Source organism: Rosa chinensis, chromosome 3, assembly GCF_002994745.2.
Source record: "Rosa chinensis cultivar Old Blush chromosome 3, RchiOBHm-V2, whole genome shotgun sequence".
NCBI lineage: Eukaryota > Viridiplantae > Streptophyta > Magnoliopsida > Rosales > Rosaceae > Rosa > Rosa chinensis.
Genome location: NC_037090.1, coordinates 13,320,097 through 13,340,544, shown reverse-complemented (window position 1 = coordinate 13,340,544; position 20,448 = coordinate 13,320,097). Strand labels below are relative to the sequence as shown.

General features: G+C 38.3%; 2 protein-coding genes and 1 pseudogene across 3 annotated transcripts; 1 reads left to right on the top strand and 2 right to left on the bottom strand.

Annotated features, from left to right (window-relative positions):
- Positions 1-4,434: 4,434 nt before the first annotated feature.
- LOC112194151 (cation/H(+) antiporter 20-like) lies at positions 4,435-5,704 on the bottom strand. 2 transcript variants are annotated; one of them, XM_024334401.2, is made up of 2 exons: positions 5,387-5,704; positions 4,435-4,811 (listed from the first exon to the last, which is right to left on the bottom strand). In XM_024334401.2, the coding sequence occupies exons 1-2, from the start codon at positions 5,573-5,575 to the stop codon at positions 4,518-4,520; spliced, it is 483 nt and encodes a 160-aa protein (XP_024190169.1). In that variant the 5' UTR covers positions 5,576-5,704; the 3' UTR covers positions 4,435-4,517. The 2 variants fall into 2 exon arrangements, with proteins under 2 accessions (XP_024190169.1, XP_040372093.1); XM_040516159.1 differs by having other exon boundaries at positions 5,405-5,704.
- Positions 5,705-8,042: 2,338 nt separating this feature from the next.
- LOC112191766 lies at positions 8,043-11,496 on the top strand (annotated as a pseudogene).
- A 2,228-nt stretch (positions 11,497-13,724) lies between these two features.
- Positions 13,725-18,943, bottom strand: LOC112195411 (cation/H(+) antiporter 20). Its single transcript, XM_024335843.2, has 5 exons — positions 18,632-18,943; positions 18,003-18,522; positions 17,099-17,601; positions 14,337-15,281; positions 13,725-14,207 (listed from the first exon to the last, which is right to left on the bottom strand). The coding sequence occupies exons 1-5, from the start codon at positions 18,806-18,808 to the stop codon at positions 13,824-13,826; spliced, it is 2,529 nt and encodes an 842-aa protein (XP_024191611.1). The 5' UTR covers positions 18,809-18,943; the 3' UTR covers positions 13,725-13,823.
- Between the last annotated feature and the right edge of the window lie 1,505 nt (positions 18,944-20,448).

Below are 20,448 nucleotides of genomic sequence, written 5' to 3'. Positions count from 1 at the left end.
CCAAACTGCATTTTGGCTCATGGAATCAATTTCTGCTTCCATTGCTAGCTGCCATTGATGAGATTCACTACTTTCAATGGCCTGATTAAATGTAGTTGGATCATTGTCCTCTGCACAGTCCATTTCAATTTCTGCTTCTTGTAGATAAACAATGTAGTCACTCTCTTCCCCCCCATAAGTTGGTTTTCTTGCTCTCTGTGATCTTCTAGGTTGAGCTACTGGAGGATTTTGAGGTTCAGTTACTTGACCAGTTACGTGGTCAGTTACTTGGTCAGTGACATGGGCAGTTACATGGTCAGTGACATGGGCAGTGACTTGACCAGGTACAGTTACTTGGGTAGTTACATGGTCAGTGACATGGGCAGTGACATGGGCAGTGACTTGATCAGGTACAGTTACATGGTCAGTGACTCGGTCAGTGACATGGTCAGAGACTCGGTCAGTGACATGGTCAGAGACTCGGTCAGTGACATGGTCAGAGACATGGTCAGAGACATGGGCAGTGACTTGGGCAGTGACTTGATCAGGTACAGTTACATGGTCAGTGACTCGGTCAGTTACGTGACCAGTGACATGATCAGTTACATCTTGTTCTAAAGGCAATGCTACACTTAAATTCTCATCCGACACAATTTCCTCAAAATCTGAGGTTAAATCCTCAAGGTTTGTATTGTGAACTTTTTCACTTAGAAACTTTACTTGATGTGTTTCAAAAATTCTAGGTGAATGATGAGCAGAATATAATTTATAGCCTTTAGATTTATCTGGATAACCTATAAAATAGCAACTAACAGTTTTGGGGTCAAGTTTATTCAAGCTTGGATTATAAATCCTAGCTTCTGCATGACATCCCCAAACATGACAGTGATGAAGACTAGGTTTCCTGCCACACCAAAGCTCAAAAGCAGTATTTTCTATGGCTTTGCTAGGTGTTCTGTTGCAAATATAATTTGCAGTTTTTAAAGCCTCACCCCACAGAAATTTAGGCAAACCAGTTGTACACATCATGCATCTAACCATGTTCAAAAGAGTCATATTCTTTCTCTCTGCAACACCATTCTGTTGTGGATTATAGGGTGTTGTGTATTGAGCTTTAATTCCATTGTCTTGCAAAAACAAGGCAAATGGACCCTTTTGTTGGCCGGATTCAGTGTACTTTCCATAGAACTCTCCCCCTCTATCTGACCTTACTGTTTTGATTTTCTTTTCTAGTTGATTTTCTACCTCAGACTTAAAGATTTGAAAAGCTTTCAATGCTTGTGCCTTTTCTGAAAGTAGATAAATATAACTGTATCTAGAAAAGTCATCAATGAATGTGATAAAATACACATTCCCACAGATAGTTTGATGCCTAAATGGTCCACATATATCAGTGTGTATGAGTTCTAATAAATTTTGGCTTCTATATGCAGTTTTCTTTCTTGTGTTGGTTATTTTTCCCTTAAAACATTCCACACAATCTATTAGATCAGAAAAATCAAGTTCATTTAGGATTTTGTTTTTCACCAATATTTTCAGTCTCTCTTTTGAAACATGGCCGAGTCTTCTATGCCATAAAAATGCAGACTTTTCATTTAATTTGGTTCTTTTAACACCTGTTAAAGTGCTAGTACTGTTTGTGTTATCTTCAACAAGTAAAATTTCTTGTTGAGCCATTGAACAACTTAACTGTAAATAATCATTCGAGATAACACCAGAACCAATTTGAACAGAATTTTTAGAAATAAGAATTCCATTACTATCAATAACAAGTCTACAACCAGATTTTACTAAAAGAGAAACTGAAACCAAATTCCTTCTCATGGAAGGTACATAAAAAACATTATCCAAAACTAACAATTTTCCTAATCCTAGATCGAGCTTTAAGGTTCCAATAGCCTTGACTGCCACTCTCATGCCATTGCCTACACACAGGTTCACTTCATCACTTTTTGGGATTCTGCTCCTTATGAATCCCTGCAAAGAATTAGTAATATGAATAGGTGAGCCTGAATCTATCCACCAAGACTGTGGTTCAATATTTATAAGATTAATTTCTAAAGAAAAAACTGTATTAGAAAAAATCTTACCCTTTTTGGCTAACCAATTTTTATAGCCAGTGCAGTCCTTTTTCATGTGTCCTACTCTTTTGCAAAAGTAGCACTTGAACCTAAATGGCCTGTTTTCCTTGGCCACTGCAGCTGTTGAACTCTTAGTTATGGCTTTGGTAGGCTTGAGCTTATTCTGGGGCTTTTTCTTCTTAGGCTTCTCTATGAGATTTATGGCTGTAGCAGGTTCTTTTTCTTCCTTGATCCTAGCTTCCTCATCAACACAGATCGATATAAGTTCATCTAAAGTCCAGTTTCCCTTTTGAGAGTTGTAACTGGTCCTAAGATGACTAAAACTGTTAGGCAAGGAATGAAGTGCATAATGCACTACCTGCTCATCCCTAACCCCCATCAAGAGCTCCCTGAGTCTGCCATTTATATTGATCATCTTCATAATATGTTCTCTAACTCCCCCTGAACCCATGTACTTCAAATCATGAAACTCCTTGGTTAGTCTAGCTGCTTCTGCCTTTTCACTTTCTTTAAACTTAGCACCGATGAGTTCCAGAAAATCAGATGCTAGCTCAGGCTCTTCTATACTTCCCCTGACAGTCTTGGACATAGAGGTACGAATGAGATTCTTAGCCATTCTATTGGATCTATGCCACTTCTTGTAAAGGTCTGTTTCTTTCTTGGTGCTCTTTTCATTCAACTCTATAGGCTTATCCTCAGTAAAGCAATAGTCTATATTCTCATGCATTCCCATATAGTTCTCTACAGAATCTAGCCAAGCTCTATAGTTGGTTCCAGTTAACATCAAGACACTGTTCAAGTTCATGTAGGAGTTACCTAAGGAGCAAAACAAAAATTCATGTGAGTTCTTAATTTGTAAAGAAAATAATATTAAGTTTTCTGCGTTTTATTTAGCTTTAAGCAACCAAAACAAGAACATACAGAAAACCTAAACAATCCATACTTGCATTCATATCAGTCCATAACCAAAAACAATGTTAAGCAACACTTTTGAGCAGAAGCATAACATCCTGGAGTTCTTTATCAATATACCATATTCAATGAAAATAAGTTATCCAAAGAAATTTATCCACATCTTTAGACAGAAGAAAAATTTCTAAGTATCCGTATTTATTTTCATCAAGCATGCATATTGCTGTTTTGTATTCTAAAACTATACTTGACCACTTCTTTGGAAGATAAAACTGAAGCATAGTTTTAAAACACAAAACACAATTTCAGTTTTGTCACACGATCAGGTACTTGATTAGTTACCTGACCAGTTACATGGTCAGTGACCTGGCCAGTTACATGGTCAGTTACCTGATCATTGTTTTCTGCCAACATCAATGAAGAATGCTTTGTGCATCATAATCACTTATGCCAACAGAAAACCACAAAACCCATGAGCTTTTCACTTTATATTCTACCCAGATTCATCCTTGTAAGAAAATTAAGCTCTCGTATCTGTCAATTTTAATAATGTGTAAACAAAATCTGGGAGATTTTTGTTCTTCATGCAATTTTACACAATCACAGATACAATACAATATCATCAATCAATTCAACATGCATATTCAAGCATAACCAAAATTGATTTGATTCCAAGAAACCACAGAACAATCAAGAAATTGTAAATTTCATCCGGTCACCATCTACTCTAACCTAACGCACGCCGGGAATGCAACTAGGGTTCTTGAGCACAATCAAAAACACAATTATCATGCTATGAATCGAAATCAATTTCACAGAAAAACCTGTTTTTGCTTTTTCCCCAATTTGCTGCTAAAAAATCACAGCGGAAGCGTGAACTTGATATTTAACCAGATGCAGCAATTGACTTAAGTAACTTACCTTGATCAGTTACATGGTCAGTTACTTGATCAGTGACTTGGTCCGTAAAGCAAAAACCCTTTTTTTTTTTTTTTTTTTTTTTTTTTTTTTTTTTTTTTTGCAAAACCCTAAAACGATTTTGATACTTGTGAGCCTATGCTCTGATACCAATTGTAAGATAACCATATACATGCTCACAACATATGCACACAATCATAAAAGGGATTAAGGCTTACCTTCAGCAATCACTGGCATGGATTCCATCTTATGCAGTTGCTAATACGATCACTGAATATGGTCTTCTGTTACTTACCAACTTGCTTCTCAATGGACAGAACAATATGCAAAACGTCGGTAGTAATCAGGGACCAATTCATCTGTATATATAGGAGACTTAACCCTCAAGAAGCTTCCCATTAAAGCTATCCATATCGGTTTAGGTTTCCTAGTTAGATTCCTAATGTAACACTTCATTGTAGTCTTTCTTGCAGACTAAGAATATGATTACTTACCTTAATGAATAGATACACTGCTTCATTAAGTTACAAGTATTGATTTACTGTTTGTATCCATGTTAAACTAGGATTGATATTAAGCTAATCATCAATTACTTTATGATGATATGTGTTATGTCCATATTTGATCTTACAACTGAGGGTAACCTACTTTGTTCTCACCGTTGATGGCCTTGCGCATGAGGAATGTGACTCCTACAGCGATGAGGAAAGGGAGGGAAATGCCTGCGAGTGCTATGGTGATGGCGCTTTTGCCACTGCGGCGAATGGAGCGCAAGTCGAGCTCGAGGCCTACGAGGAATAGGTAGAAGAGGAGGCCGATGCTTGCTACTGATTCGAGTATGGGAGTGCTCCATGAAGGGAATATGATGGGGGAGAAATCTTTGATCAGGCCAAGTGCAGAAGGTCCTAGCAAAATCCCACCCTGAATTACACAAGAAATTAAACGCATTACTTTCAGTTATACATGCATGTCTTATGCGTACATGGTGTTTGACAACTACGTACTAAACCTAAAATAATTTGAGGCCTATAATTATGCAGTGTTAATATACATAGAAAGTGTTTTTGCTTTGTAGCATTTTTGCTGGGAGTGTTTTGTTAGAAGCACATATAAATGTTCGTCGACCGCAATATGAGTATTTATCAGGTGGTTCTCCATGAATTAATTACTAGAAAGTGCTACTAGAATCAGAGTTTTAGTTTTTCTGCCAAGAACTCAATGATATGTATATCAATAGCAAGCAAATTTTCCTTTATATGCAATTTCATCCTGATTATGAAGGTTAATATGATAAGGGTGGGGGAGATACAGATGTTTCAAACCCAAGACTTCCCAGAATTAAACCCGTGATACCATGCATATTAGTAGTCTAACTTTCATAAGTTGAAGCCAGCTAGACATGGTTATGTGCAAGCAACAAAATGAAGTTTGAAGTATGATGAGGAAGAAGATATTGAAGATCAAGTCGGAAGCACGGATTGTTAGCTGGTACGTACTAAGATCTCGGCAATGACCTTGGGTTGGCGGAGTGGTTTGAGAATGAAGGCTAAGAGGCGACTGATGAAGAGGACCAGAGTGGTCTGAACTATCAACAATGGGAAGGCATGGTTCAGAGGATTATCACCCTGCCAAGCTCCATCTGAAGAAGTTCTCATGCTGGTTAGGTTCAGAACCATAGGTTCCATGGTTGATACTTGATAGTAATTGAATGCTCAACTCTGATAACTCTGTGCATGTCTTTGTTCTTCAAATGGTGAAGACCAGTGTAGTTACTAACTGATTTATATATAGAAGGATAAGAAGGTAGAAAGCAGTCTAAGTCAATCACCCACCACATTACTTGCGCATAAATATAAAAAGGTCTCCAACGGAAAAGAAGATAATTGCTTTCAGCACCATTTTTGTTTGTTTAGTGTAAGTGATCAACCATCAATGGCCAGTATTGGTTCCAATATGAACTTTAATCATTGTATTGGTTTAACGTTAAGTACTGTTTAGTATTGCTCTGAGAATCAAATTCCCCTAAAATTATCCATATTCCAGAATAACAGAATTGCAATCCTTTTCTTGATTTTTCTAGAATCGCAACAGCTTTCTTCTGTATTTGGTCGGTGAAATTTCACTTAAATTAATCATAATCAGAACATGCTATTCCTGTTCACAGGTTCTCACCTAGTCCTTATTCCCAAGGTGTAGAATCCTCAGTGTGTTGGCCAGTTCAGGCTCATGGCTTTATGCCAATAGGTGCTTGCGATCCACTGAAAGCTAGTTATGCTTCCATAGTTCCATATCTCATCTCTCTGATATGCAAGAGGCATTTGTGCCATGATCTTGCAATCTCTTTTGCAAGACTCAACATGAATAAAGCATATGACCGCATTGAGTGCGATTTTCTCTAGGTGCTTATGTTAGCAATAGTATCCTAAACCTAAAGAACCTCTTTATCTCCCCATTTCTTCTCCTTGTCCGAGGAGACATTGTCGTCATTGAACTTTTGAGCTAGTGCTCTATGCAATGGCATGTATTGTGGATTAACATTAGTCATATATGGGCCAATTTTGGCACTTGTTCTCTTTGCGGATGATTTTTAAAGGCTAATTTAAGATATGGACCGTTGGATTATAAATTTATTAAATAAAAGTATGTTAATCGACAATAGGGGTGAATATGTTCATTCACCCTAGGGGTGAACCTAAGAATTGTTCTTTTCGATGAAGCTATTATGAGAAATTATATAGAGTTATATTCTGGTGAGCCAATCCTTTTTTGACACAAATGTCAGTATTTTTTCTTTAATCATGTGAAATTTTTTAGCATTTAAGCCTCGTTTGTTTCATGTAATAGAAGTTTGGAAAAGAAGTTAGGCAAGTGCATATATGATTGGAAAAAAAAAAATTCTCCAGCTTTGGAATATAGAGGGAAAAGCGAGTCCTTGCGTCCTCCTTAATATTGAATTTTTCCTTCTTATTTCCTAGCTTTCTTTCGTAAGTTTTACTTAAATTGTATTTTATTTAAGAGAGTGGATCCTCTCCTGACCTCTTTATCTTACTGAGCTTCCTAATCTTTGAAGCAGATAATGACACGTGTCTTTATCAAATCCAATGGTCTAAAACTAATTGTTTCTTTGCATACTTCAGCTTTGCTTTGTTCCATTTTTTTCTTCTTCCACTTCCTCAATTGCAGCCACAGCGATTATGCGCCGATCGTAGGTTTTTTTTTTCTCTCTAGCTTGTTCTTGTTTTTCTTCGCTGATTTTGTTTTATTTCTTCCTTGTGGTCTTTCTTTCCTTCATACAGCCTTCTGGGATGTACCAATTGCGCCATAGATAGTTTATTTACCAGTCATTAGTACCATTACATACAACAATCAATTAAATCAAGTGGGTTTTGATGAAATTTGGGGTGGAAGAAGTTTGATTTTCTGAAATTAAAACAAAAGATCCAAATTTAATAGGTGTTTTAGTTTGATCCCTAAAATTAGTTTCTCACTAGGGAATTGTTCTTGCAGCAGTACAATCTCTATTTGGAAGAATCAAAATGGTTGATGGGGATGGGGAGGGATGGTGCCTTTCTTGCTGACAAGCAATTTTTATAGAATTTTTCCTTGAAAATTTCTATGGATGATGTTTGAATTGGTTTTCTGAATTCGGTGTAGAAAAAATTCTCTTCTTCTATAACTTTGTGAAATAGGAAGATTGAGAAGAGAAGAGAAGAGAGAGATATAGCATAACACGGTCTCATCTGATAGAGAAGGGAGAGTGGCGAACAAATGAGGTATAGAGAACATAGAACTGCAGAAGAAGGGTAGAGGAAACGTGGGGAATGCGAGTTCAAGCAGTATGAGCTGTTAGATGTAGATGTGTACACGTGGTGTCTTGTCATTAACAGCTTAGGAAGCTCAGCAAGATAAAAAGGTCAGGATAGGATAGGATCCATGCCCTTTGTTTTAAGCCTACTTAATATTCTTAATTCTTTACAGCGTATAGAATAAAAGTAGGCTTCATTTTAAGTAGTACTGACATGAAAAAAACAATCCCACATTTGTGGAGGAGGAAAATTGAAAAATGTAGAGATGGACACATTTTTACACATGCACGACTTCATTAATATTGATCGCACAAATTCATTGGAAATATTCTCAGGCCTGTGCACTGGAGGATTCATCAGGGATAAACTTTTCAACTCACCATGCACCATCTTGGACACCGGAGCTTCCACTGCATGAGCTACATCATACTGTTGAATCACAAGGACTGATGGGACCACACTCTGGCCGGGATAGGTCAAAAGGTCTTTGACGGCCCCCAGCTCGGCTTGTCACTCTGCCAATTCCTCCACCATTATGCTTGATGGAAACTGTCCTTTTCCTACTATTATTAGGTCCTGATCTCCACTGCGTCCAATTGCCAACCCCCCGTCCACAATATTCCTAGCCACTACGTACTAGCTTAGTGTACTTTGCCGTCCCATCCTCTACCAACTTGCTCCTGAACTGAACGACTGCAGCCTCATCTAGTTCCTGATCCATGTAAAACGACATCGTTTGGTTACAATAAGCTTTCCACTAGTTGTAATCCTAGCATTGTCGACTAAAGTGATACATGCACACTCTTGCGTGCCTTCTCTCTCTCTCGGTCCATTATGGCTGCGTTTGGGGGGGCTTTTTTGCTCCCCCGCTTATAAGCAGAAGAGGTAGAACCGTTTGGTAACTCAGCTTATCCTCAGCTTTTGGAAAAAGCTGTTGCGGCTTCTATCGAAAAGGAGAAGCAAGCTCCCCCCTGCTTTTAGAAGCCAGAAGCTGCTTTGAGTACTGTGGCGCTGGTTACTGTATATTAATGAAGTTTTGCTAATACCGGTTTCTACCCTCCGTTGGTTGAACCAATTACACTCGATTGCCATGAAACCCTCTATTGATATCTAGATGTCGCATCAGTCTCCCGTTCTCCCTCTGATCACAGACGCCACATCAATCTCTCTCCTTCTGACTCCGCCTCACCTGCCTCGCATTGCTCCCTCTAACGCTGCCTTACTTGAATTGAAGCCTCAATCAAGCAAGGCTACTTGGCAATTTGGATATTCAGGTTAGCTAGGAGATCTGGAAGGAGAAGCATGTCAGTCTCTCTCCCTCTGCTTTCTTATCTTTAATCAAATTGTTGTTATATTTGTTTTGATTTTCGTAGTTATGGGAATGATTATCAAAATGCTTAAGTGAATTTATATGGGCTGTGATGAACTTGATGCACTTTCAATTGTCCCGTTTCAGGTTAATTGAATACACAGAGGAATATTTGAGAATGTTTATGGCTGAAGGAGTAGTATCATACTTGACGTGTTTTGTTTTTTGGTCCCCCATTTGCAGTAGCACCTGGATTAGAATTCCAGGTCATCTTTACATGTTGGCTACCCTTCCCACATCATGTGGATCATTAACTGTTTAGTCGACCCTATGGATGAAAGATTCATACTCAAATATTTGTACTTGATATGGTTGTGAAGTTGACCTCATGAATTTAACCATACAGTAAAGTATGTTTATATGATTGATGCTTTGTATTGTACAGAATGACTGGTCAGTTGTAAAACGAGGCTGGGATGCCCAAGTTCTCGGTGAAGCCCCCTATAAATTTAAGAATGTTGTTGAAGCTATCAAGACATTGAGAGCAGAACCAAATGCCAATGACCAGTATCTACCTCCTTTTGTTATTGTTGATGACAGTGGAAAGCCTGTGGGCCCAATAGTTGATGGTGATGCTGTTGTAACATTCAACTTCCGAGCAGATAGTATGGTCATGGCTGCTAAGGCATTTGAGTATGCAGATTTTGATAAATTCGATAGAGTTCGAGTTCCTAAAATCCACTATGCTGGTATGGTTCAGTATGATGGTGAGCTGAAGCTTCCAACCAGTTACCTTGTAGAACCCCCAGAGATTGATAGAACATCCGGGGAATATCTAACTTACAACGGTGTCCGTACTTTGCCTGCAGGTGAATTTTAAGTACCGAGTTGGTTATTGTCACTACTTTCTGCAAAGCACTGTAGGACTTTTCTTTCCCTCCAATGTAAATGTGTGTTTTGTCATCTGTATTGTGACAGTTTGGTTTTGGGTTTGGGACAAGTCACATATTGGAATTGGAAGGATTTGACAATCAATGAGTCATTCTGTGTTTATCAAATTTATTTTATTTTTCTTGAAGCTTGTTTTTACTCAAACAAAATTTAGTTTCTGTAAAATAAAATTTAACAAATTTTCTCTTATTTGAACTCTTCCTTCCTCTTTGAATTTTAGGCTTCCTACTCATTTACCTTTTCTTTACTTTCTCTTGTTTTCTGTATGCACAGTGAGACTGTAAAATTTGGCCACGTTACTTTCTTCTGGAATGGGAATCACTCTGGATGCTTTAACCCTGAAATGGAGGAATATGTGGAAATTCCAAGTGATAGTGGAATCTCATTCAACGTCCAGCCAAAGATGAAGGCATTGGAGCTTGCTGAAAATGCAAGGGATGCTATTCTAAGCAAGAAGTTTGAACAAGTAATAAAAAATAACCTTCTGATATGCAAGTATTTTTGGCAGATTTTATTTATCCAGAGTGCTATATAATTACATTCTTTTATATTTAGGTACGTGTTAACCTACCCAATGGGGACATGGTGGGGCATACTGGTGACATTGAGGCCACAATTGTTGCTTGCAAGGCTGCTGATCAAGCTGTCAAGGTATGATTGATATAGTTTTCTGTAATTTTCTTTAAAGTTAGTTTTGAAGAAATGCTGACGAATTTTTGATATGGATATCTGATGGTTTTGTATTTAATCAAGTTGAAAAATGAAAAGAAACTTACTGATTATTGTAGTGTCACCAGTTCTGTCTTGATTTTATTTATTTATTTATTTATTTTTATCAAACCAGTTCTGTCTTATTGAGTCCCATGATTTGGCATATGTTGTACTTTCAATCCCTGTCTGTCTTACTGAGATACTCTTTTCTGGTTGCAGATGATTTTTGATGTGGTAGAGCAAGTGGGTGGAATTTATGTTGTTACAGCTGATCATGGTAATGTCGAGGATATGGTGAAGAGAAATAAGACCGGGCAACCTCTTCTTGAGAAGAGTGGCAACATCCAAATCCTTACCTCCCACACTCTTCAACCAGTAAGTTACTCAATCTTTAGGAAATGAAAGTTTTGGCCTTTAGCTTCAGCAAACATCTGTATAGACATTGCATCTTGTAAGTTTCAGTCATCAAAATTATTGTCCACTTTCGCAGGTTTTAATTTATGGTTTTGTTTTTTCTTTGTTAAGGTTCCCATTGCAATTGGAGGCCCCGGACTGGCACCTGGTGTTCGGTTCCGCAAGGATCTTCTGAGTGGTGGTCTTGCCAATGTTGCTGCAACTATGATCAATCTGCATGGATTTGAGGCCCCTGCTGACTATGAGCCATCCCTCATTGAAGTTGTTGATAACTAGGAAATACAAGGCAACATAGGGAAAATAATTCTCACTCTATTATTTCCTAAATTTTGATGTTAGGTTACTGATGCCCATTCAAAGAGGCGTTGACTTCCCTTATTTTTGTTAAATAAGTCTTAAAAACTATGTTTGCTCACAGCTGCTGTGTGAGTACCGGGATTTGGAGATGACACAACAGTTGAGATGAAAATGGATTTTTGCTATTTTCTGCTTTCCAATTAGCATTTCTTACCCTAAACATGAATATCCTGGTTTGTTACAAACAATGTCTTTTTAGATTGAAGCTGCCTAAATATTGCTTTGCTTTTTAGTTTTTTCTTTTCTTGAGACATCATCTTTCCCTTGAATTTGATGGTCTATTTCTTATTTATCCATGATACAAAACTACACCAAAAAAATTTCAAAATTTCCTTGAATTTGAAATCATTTTTCACTGAAATTACAAAATTTCTTATTTTTAAAATTGTCCAATATTAATCATATGGTCACCATGATTTATAAAAATTGAAAGTTAACAAAAATTAATAAGGACATAATAAAGATTAAAAATAATAACAAGAGCATTTGAACAACATTGTATTACCAAAATATCAAGGCAAAATAATCTCTCATGTCCAATTTGGTCATTCCACAAACAAAAATCACAAGCCAGTTTGAGTTTACCAAACACTTTGCTACTGACAGCTCTTAAAAAAAGCCAGTTTACCAAACACTCAGCTGATTTGCTTTTCAGCCACTTATTCTCAAAAATAAGCAAAAGTCAGCTTTTCTGAAAAGCCGAGCCATACCAAACTTAGCCTATGGCTGTGGAGATTGGCCTAACGGAGCCAGGTTCGATATCATCGTGCGGTATTGCTTTGATACCACAATGGCTGAAACGGGGAAGGTGGAGAGAGTTTTCTCAATTAGCTCTTGCTCTGTGACAGGTTGTCCACAACCTCAACATGGACTGTAGGCGAAGTGCTTCTGAATTATATTCAGCAACAAACTTGAAATCAGCAAAGCGCAGATTGTTCCATTGAACCTTGAAGTCAGGGAGGAGGGGAGGAGGGAATCTTGGACATTGCCAAAGCACTCTTCTAGCGCAACCCATAGCTCTCTTGCATCCTTGATCGACATATACTCCAATCTGAGTGCCTTGTCCATATGGCGTCGCATCAAGATAACTGCTTAAGCATGCTTTGTAACACACGATTCGGGTTAAGTGTCTGGATTATAGGTAATATTCCCTTTGAAGTGAGGTGGTTCTCAACATCGGTTACCCAACTGTGGTAATCCGACCATGTTGAGTCAAGCATGGGAAATTCAAGTCTAGGTTCATTCGACATCCTGAAAATAATAAGAGAAGATATATTAGTTTCCGAGCTAAACTTCCACGAAAACTAAAATAATAAGATTTCCGAGCTATGCTACCAAGAAAACAATTTCCGAGAATCTCTTTTGGATTAGACCAAGCAATAATGTTTTAATATGGTCACAATTTGATGCTTACGGAAGCTTTTAGTCCGAGCATTATGAACACTCTTAGTTCGTTAAGCGTGAATCCCCACAATTCCGCTTTATTAAATAATCGAATCCATGTTCGTATATTGAAAATCCTGCAAAAAAATAAAGGAATTTAAAAGACAAGAAAGCAGGAACTTTAATCTTTAAAACTTACTTGTTGAAATTCGAAGCGGATTCGCTTATGAACAGCTTCCACTTTAAATGATGTATAGATCTAAAAATGGCTCCAATAGGTCTAAAATTTAGAGGTCAGATAGAAGAGGCAGGGACGAACAACTTTGATGAAGGAAGGATTTTTATCTGAGGTCCCTACCAAGATGTTTGGGATGTGCAAACAGGATGATCTGCACAGGAACGATCTGCAGGGGCAGTAGGAGGCACACAGGTGCTCAAGGGCTGCAAGAGCAGCGCACGGTATAACTAGCAAAGGCTAGGAGCTTGCGGCAGTTTTTGGTGAAAGAAATTTCTGGTGTTAGGGTTTTTTTTCCTGGCTAGGGCTTGGGTTAGAGTATCGTGCTGATAACGTGTTGTAGAGAATTGGAAGATTTGTATTGTATTGTATTCATCTTACCATGAAGTTTGTATAAGGTTACATTATGTATACAAAAGGCAATACATAATAGTTATACTAATCAATCGCACATTACAAGTATGTCAATTGCATACATTACGAGTCTGTCAATCGCATACATTAAACAATACTTATTGCATGAATAGTCATTATCATTTACAACAGAAATAACTTTTTACAAAAGTGAGTGGAGGTCCACATATAAAATATGGATGTATGAATAGAAACACCCTTCTTTTAATTGGTATCAACATGAAGAAAAACAATCCCACATTTTTGGAGGAAGCTTGAAAATATATAATAGAATAATAGATGGACACATTGTTACATGTGTATGGCTTCATTAATATTGATCACACAAATTCCCTGGAAATATTCTTAGAATTTCAGGCAAGTACACTGGAGGATTCATCAGGGGCAAACTTTTCATACTCACCACGCACCATCTTGGACACTGGAGCTTCCACCGCATGAGCTACATTGTGCTGTTGAATCACAAGGATTGATGAGACCACATCGTGGCCGGAATAGGCCAAAATGTCTCCGACAGGCCCCAGCTCAGCGTGCTCCGCTTGTCGATCTGCCAATTCGGCTACCAAACTTGATGGGAACCGTCCTTTTCCTACTATTATTAGATCTTGATCTCCACTGCGTCCAATTGCCAACACCCCCTCCACAATATTCCTAGCCACCACTAGCTCAGTGTACTCTGCCGTCCCATCCTCCACCAACTTGCTTCTGAACTCAGCCACTGCAGCCTCATCTAGTTCCTGATCCATGTAAAACGACATCATTTGGTTACGACAAGCTTTCCACTATTTGTAATCCTAGAATTGTCTACTAAAGTGATACATGCATACAATGTGATCAAATTATACCGTAATAGCACACTTGCATACCTTTTCATTCTCTCGGTCCATTATGGCTGTGGAGAAGCTACAATTGTTCTCGGTGGACTTGGTGGGTGAAGGCTTTAACATAAGCCCATGAGACCCATTACTACTCTCCAGACCTTCTTTCTTGACGAACCTCACAACCTTCACTTTAACCGCTGGGTGGTCAGCCATCCGACCACCCAATTCCAAGGCCTCTCGATCATCAGGCCCACCCAAAAACACAATACAAATCCTTAGGGCCACAAGCTTATCCGGCTCGAGACTTTGGGCTTTGAAATTATCAAATCCACGGTCCACAAGCACTGCAACCGAGCACGGCGCATTTTGGAGCACTCTTTGGTTGACCCCTCTCCAATCATTGCCCACATCAATCTCTTTTTTCTCATGATCATCACCATCACATCTCCATTGCTTGTGGAATGGCAAGACGATCATCGCCGCCCTCTTCTCTTCCGCCGCATGGCAAATATCCTCATACATTGTGGACAAAGCCGAAATTGCAGTTGTGGGCCGGACCGTGACTCGGCCCAATTGACTATAGGCTTGGAATGCCCCAGCTACCCTATCATACCACTCACCGCGAGCCGTTCGATTAAAGAAAGGAAACCCATTTTTTCGAGCCCGTTGGACCATAACGATTGAAGAAGAGCGCTCGGTGAGTTCAACAAGGTGCATTAGGAAGAGTTTGAGTTGGGATTTTTTGGTGCTTCGAATTGAATCTATTAAGCTTATGAGCGAGGGTGCATTGTTTGGACCATGAACACATGCAAGAATTCGGAGCTCGTCTTTGGCGGCTTGATCAGCTGTGGAGAGATCACAAAGTTTGCGGTGAGTGCGAATAGAGATTCCACGTGCCGGTCTGTAAATGGCCATCACTACCGGACATGTAATGAAGGTGGTGGAGAGTGCCATGAGGACTAGAATTGCAAATGACTCGTCATTTAGCACCTGTAATTATATAAGCAATTCATAAGATAATATTCAGTGAAAAACCAAATTCAGGATAATTAGGTGTTTAAGAGTATAGATCGAGATTATTAAATTTGTAAGCTTTTCTTGGGTTACGAGGAAGGTTGAAATTAAACTGCAGGTAGATTAAAAATCTACACATACATTGAATAAAAGGCAAATACTCTTAATTACTAGAACAAATTCGACCCAAAAAAATACTAGAACAAACAGAAATTTATAGTGAATGTTTAGTCTCGCAGCAATAGTACACTTGCCATTCAATCCAACTTTAATTTTTTGGATTGATCAACAATAAAGCGTTAGAAGACTTGGCCCAAACTTCTTGCTTTTATAACCTTTGTGGCTTTGTGCATGTCCTTAAAAAAATGGCTTTATGCCTTTACAGCTACGCTTTGTCAGATTGCATTTCTTTTCCTAGACATCTAACCAGAAATGTCTTAATATTGCAGGGGGAGAAATTGTTTTAACCCACCTAAGCCTTAAGAAAAGAGGGAGCAATGTTTATGAATAAATCAAAAACTGACATAAAGCTAGTATTATTGGAGTTAGAAGATAGCAGAGACAACAACGTAAGGAACATATTATAAAGAGACAGATATATAAAGTTGATCGAGCTGTTGTTTTCAAAAGGATATTAATTTGCAATTGATTCCCTCTACCATTTTTTTCTTTTTGGTCGTGTGATGCTTCACTTACATGGTCCTCATTAACCAACACTTCGCATCCTGAACAGGATTTGACTCACTAATGCCAGCTCGTTGCATTTGATTAAGGATCTCTTATGATCATTTCTTTCGTACACGGATAAGTTTGTTGGTGCATCATTTCTAACTAGAATATGGATCTCATATGATGTTGTGGGTGTTGATTTTCTGCGTTTATCTCTAAAACTTCATCTTTTAAATTTTATGTCAAACCATTCAAACTTTAAAAGTTCCGATATTTATACTACTTGTCTTTTGAATTACCTTAACTTCACAGCTTTGATGAGATCTGATGTATTGTTAGTACTTAGTAGTATGATCGCATCCAACTGGTAGATGGTTAATTGTTAAATTAAAACGACATTGTTTTGGTTTCATCTATTCTTTTAAGTGATGAAGAATAGAATCTCACCATGAAAAAATGTATCCTTGCAAAAATAATTAATGATCTCTCATGACTCTAAACTATTATTAATTGATTTAGGTGAATATTTTAGATATCTACACAGTATTTGAGTAACCTATATATATATATATATATATATATATATATATATATATAAACAAACTATTTATCCAATCATGTATCATATCAAATTTATCGACAGATGTTGTATGTGTGCATGAGTGTTATTCATAATATGAGAAAATATTTTATCTACGACTTGACTTGGGGTGATAGATTGAAAACGAACGTAAAATTTAATTATTAGTATCTAACTTAAAGCTAAATACTTAGATTTATAGGCTAAAACAATGGCTAAGACATTTTGCTGTGATATGAGAATACACATCCATTCAACTATCCGACATTACACTTTCAGCCGTTTAGGATTCAAACTTCTTCTTTTTTTTTGTTAGAAGGATTCAAACTATATATTGGTTTCTGGGAAATGACATATATGTTTCTTTGGCTCTGACTTTGGTAAATGACATGTTTTTCTGGCAGTACCTGTCTTGTACATTCTCTATCATCCTCATTAATCAAAATCTCAAATTGACATTTTATGATTTAGAAGTCAATCACGCTAATTTAAGGGGTCAACATATAAACACAGTGATAAATTAATGTGCAAGAATTGGACTGACCTTCTGCTCCTTGCCAATGTTTAGAACAATGAGCTCTACCAAGCCTTTAGTGTTCATGAGCACACCAAGCGTCAATGACTCTCTGGCCGGAATCATAAACATCATTGCCACCACAAACGTCCCGAGAATCTTCCCAGCGCAAGCCGTGGTTATAACCAGAGCCAACAACCCCCATGCCCTGCCGCCACGTATTTTAGCCACATCTGTTTTCAACCCACTTGATGCAAAGTAAAGCGGAAGCAACAAGCCGGACACAAAGTCTTCAATCCTCGATATTAATCTATCTGCAAACTGTCCTTTCGGAATTGTGAGTCCGAAGACGAAAGCTCCAAATATGGAATGAATTCCAATTATGTCAGTCATGAACCCGGCCACCATTACTCCAGTTAAGGTTAAGCAAATATAGGCTTCGTCCAAGACATCTTGCTCCGGTGTGCACCGGCTGGCGACCCATTTCATGGCAGGTCGGATCACGACCATCATGAAGGCCACAAAGGCAACACCTGTTAATAGGGAATATGTTAGATCTCAACTTATATTTTAATAATTTTGTTATAGTCACATTAGAAAGGGATCGAAACTCTAACATACGTACGTAATTTAGTGCTACCTTACTTCTGGTATTTATCAAGTGTCACATCAAGTAATTAGAATGATAGTTGGTGCTATAGTTCATTAGATCAGAATGATTAAATTGTATTCACTAGCCATCTGATTATTAGATTTTGTCCACTATGTATCATTGCAGAGAGCAAATTTTGTGAGTCAAAAACTCCCATTGAGAATACCCTATATAATGAAGAAAAATCATATGAAAATAAGAGAAAAGTACGTACTACAAGAAAACATTGAGAAATAATAAAAAAAATAAAGGAGATTGTTATTTATATGAAATATATATCACCTGATAGGAGGACCCAAATGCATATCAAAGGGCTCTTGTTGTGGCCACCAGCACCGTCACCTGCCAGGGCCACGGCCACGGCCAGCAAGATCCATGCACCAACGTCGTTGACGGCAGCAGCCGCCATGGCAGTCTCCCCAATCTGAGTTGTTAACAGTTTGAGCTCCGCTAAGATGCGGGCAAGCACAGGGAAGGCGGTGATGGAGAGGGCAACTCCCATGAAGACAAGGAACTGAGTGAACCCTGCTTTGTCAGCTCCATCAATTGTTTTACGGAAGACCAGAGCGACGCCGATGCCGAAGAGGAAAGGGAGCGTTATGCCGGCGAGGGCTATGCTGAAACCCGTTCTGCCACTTCGGCGAGTGGAGCTCAGGTCGAGCTCTAAGCCTACAAGGAACAAGTAAAATAGAAGACCAATACTTGCCACTGATTCTAATATTGGAGTGCCCCGTGAAGGAAAGATTTTGTGCAAGTAATCTATGTTTCGTCCGAAAGCTGAAGGACCAAGCAGAATTCCACCCTAATCACAAAGTCAAAAAATACTATATATTAATAAGAGCTAATAATAACAAATATTATAACAGTGTGACAACATAATATTTCAGGTTATATCGTTAGAGAGTACATACGACAATCTCTGCAATGACTTTGGGTTGGTGGAGGGGTTTCAGTAGGAAAGCAAGGAAGCGGCTGACGACGATGATCAAGGTGGTCTGAACTATTAGGAGTGGGAAGGCGAAGTTTAAAGGGTTGTCGCCTTGCCACAGGCCATTTGATGCTGTTCTGATGGTGGTTATATTCACCATAGCTAAGTTTGGCTAGATCTAGCAAGCTAGAGGGAGTTCAGTGTTATCAAGCTTGTGGTTGAGGAGGTTGGCAACAGGGAATAGCATGGACCGAGTAGGAAGAAGAGTAAAGCAATATATAGAGGGAGGGGTGAGCAAGTCTTGGTCTTGTCGTTGTGTACAATTGTGCAAAGTGGGTACGTTCACGTCTTCCCCAGTTAAAGCTTAAATTTGGTTTATCAAAATGAAATATTTCTATATCTGTATTTAATTTAGTGCATATAGGTCAATGAATAATGGCATTCCATGTGTTTTCATCAATCCCTTTCTTACAAGCCCGGTGGGTTGTTTTAGCGTAAAGCAATTAGGAGCCTAGCTAGGACTAACCCAAATGGGTAATTAAAGTAAAATTAACTTATCATACTTTCATCTCTAGAATATTGGAATTGTAAAATGACATGTTTTTGTTTGTTCTTTGGATGTTGTTTTTGGATGAAAACTACAAAGCAAATACGGATTAAATTAGTTGCATGTGAGATACCATTTATAGATTGTAGCCAATGGTAAAAGTTAAAATCAACCAAATGCAGTTAACAAGTAACAAGCGTATTCTAAGTTAATGGTAAAATCTTCATCTTTGAACGACCTGTAAACTTGGAGTCTTTTCTGTTTGTTGGAAATGGAAGTGGCAATATCCAATTGTGCTAGCTTATCCTTTCGATCACCGTTTACAAATTTGCGGTTTAGCTTTTAGGATCAAAGAGAAAAACCTAACCGTAATTTTTAACATTAACTACATGTCAATCACCAATTTATAAGATACGTATTATCACAAAAGATGCTCTAATGGGAGTCTTAAACATTTTTCTCAGTAGGGTTTAATTAACTTCAAAATCTTACATGCAAGTCTTAGAGAGTGAGTAGAAATTTTACTTGTAACAAAATGTACGTAGGAATGCAGCTTAATAAGAACGCTGCTTATTAGCGCAGGATTACATCTCCACGATCCCGATGCAGTAGGGTTTAATGAAGAAAACAAACAAGAGTATTAGAAACTACGAGAGATTATTAGTTTCCAATCACTTGTAGGCGACGCCAGAAAGCCGTCCGAGAATCTTCGAACTGACACGTGTAGGGACGTAGCTACGCCTATGGCTATTCGCCTATTTGGGCTGTAGCCCAAGGGAGATTTTGGGTCAAAAGTTGTCAAGTATAGGTATAGCCCAAATAAATAAATAAAAATACACACACACTCACACACTAGGACTCGACACTTTTTGTCTCAGTCACCGTCTGTCTGAAAGTGAGAATCAATTACGCAGCCGTCGAGCCACCTCCTTCTGAGGCTCAGTCCCGCCAGTTTGGCTTCCTCAGTCCCTCACCGCGACTTCCTCTGACTCTTTGAGGCTCTGACACTCAGTCCTGCTATCGAGCCACCTCCACCGCTCCACGAATTGAAGCAAGGATCAATTAAAATTGCTATTCATTTGAGTTTTAATTGATTCTATTTGTATATATTTTTAATAATAAAGGTGTGAGAATAAGGTTCTCATTGGGTTCCAAACCTCAAAACAAAAAATGAGTTATTCACAAAATTTTTACATAGCTAAAATTAGCCCAACTCAAATTCAATTCCTGGATACGTGTAAACCAAAAAGCCA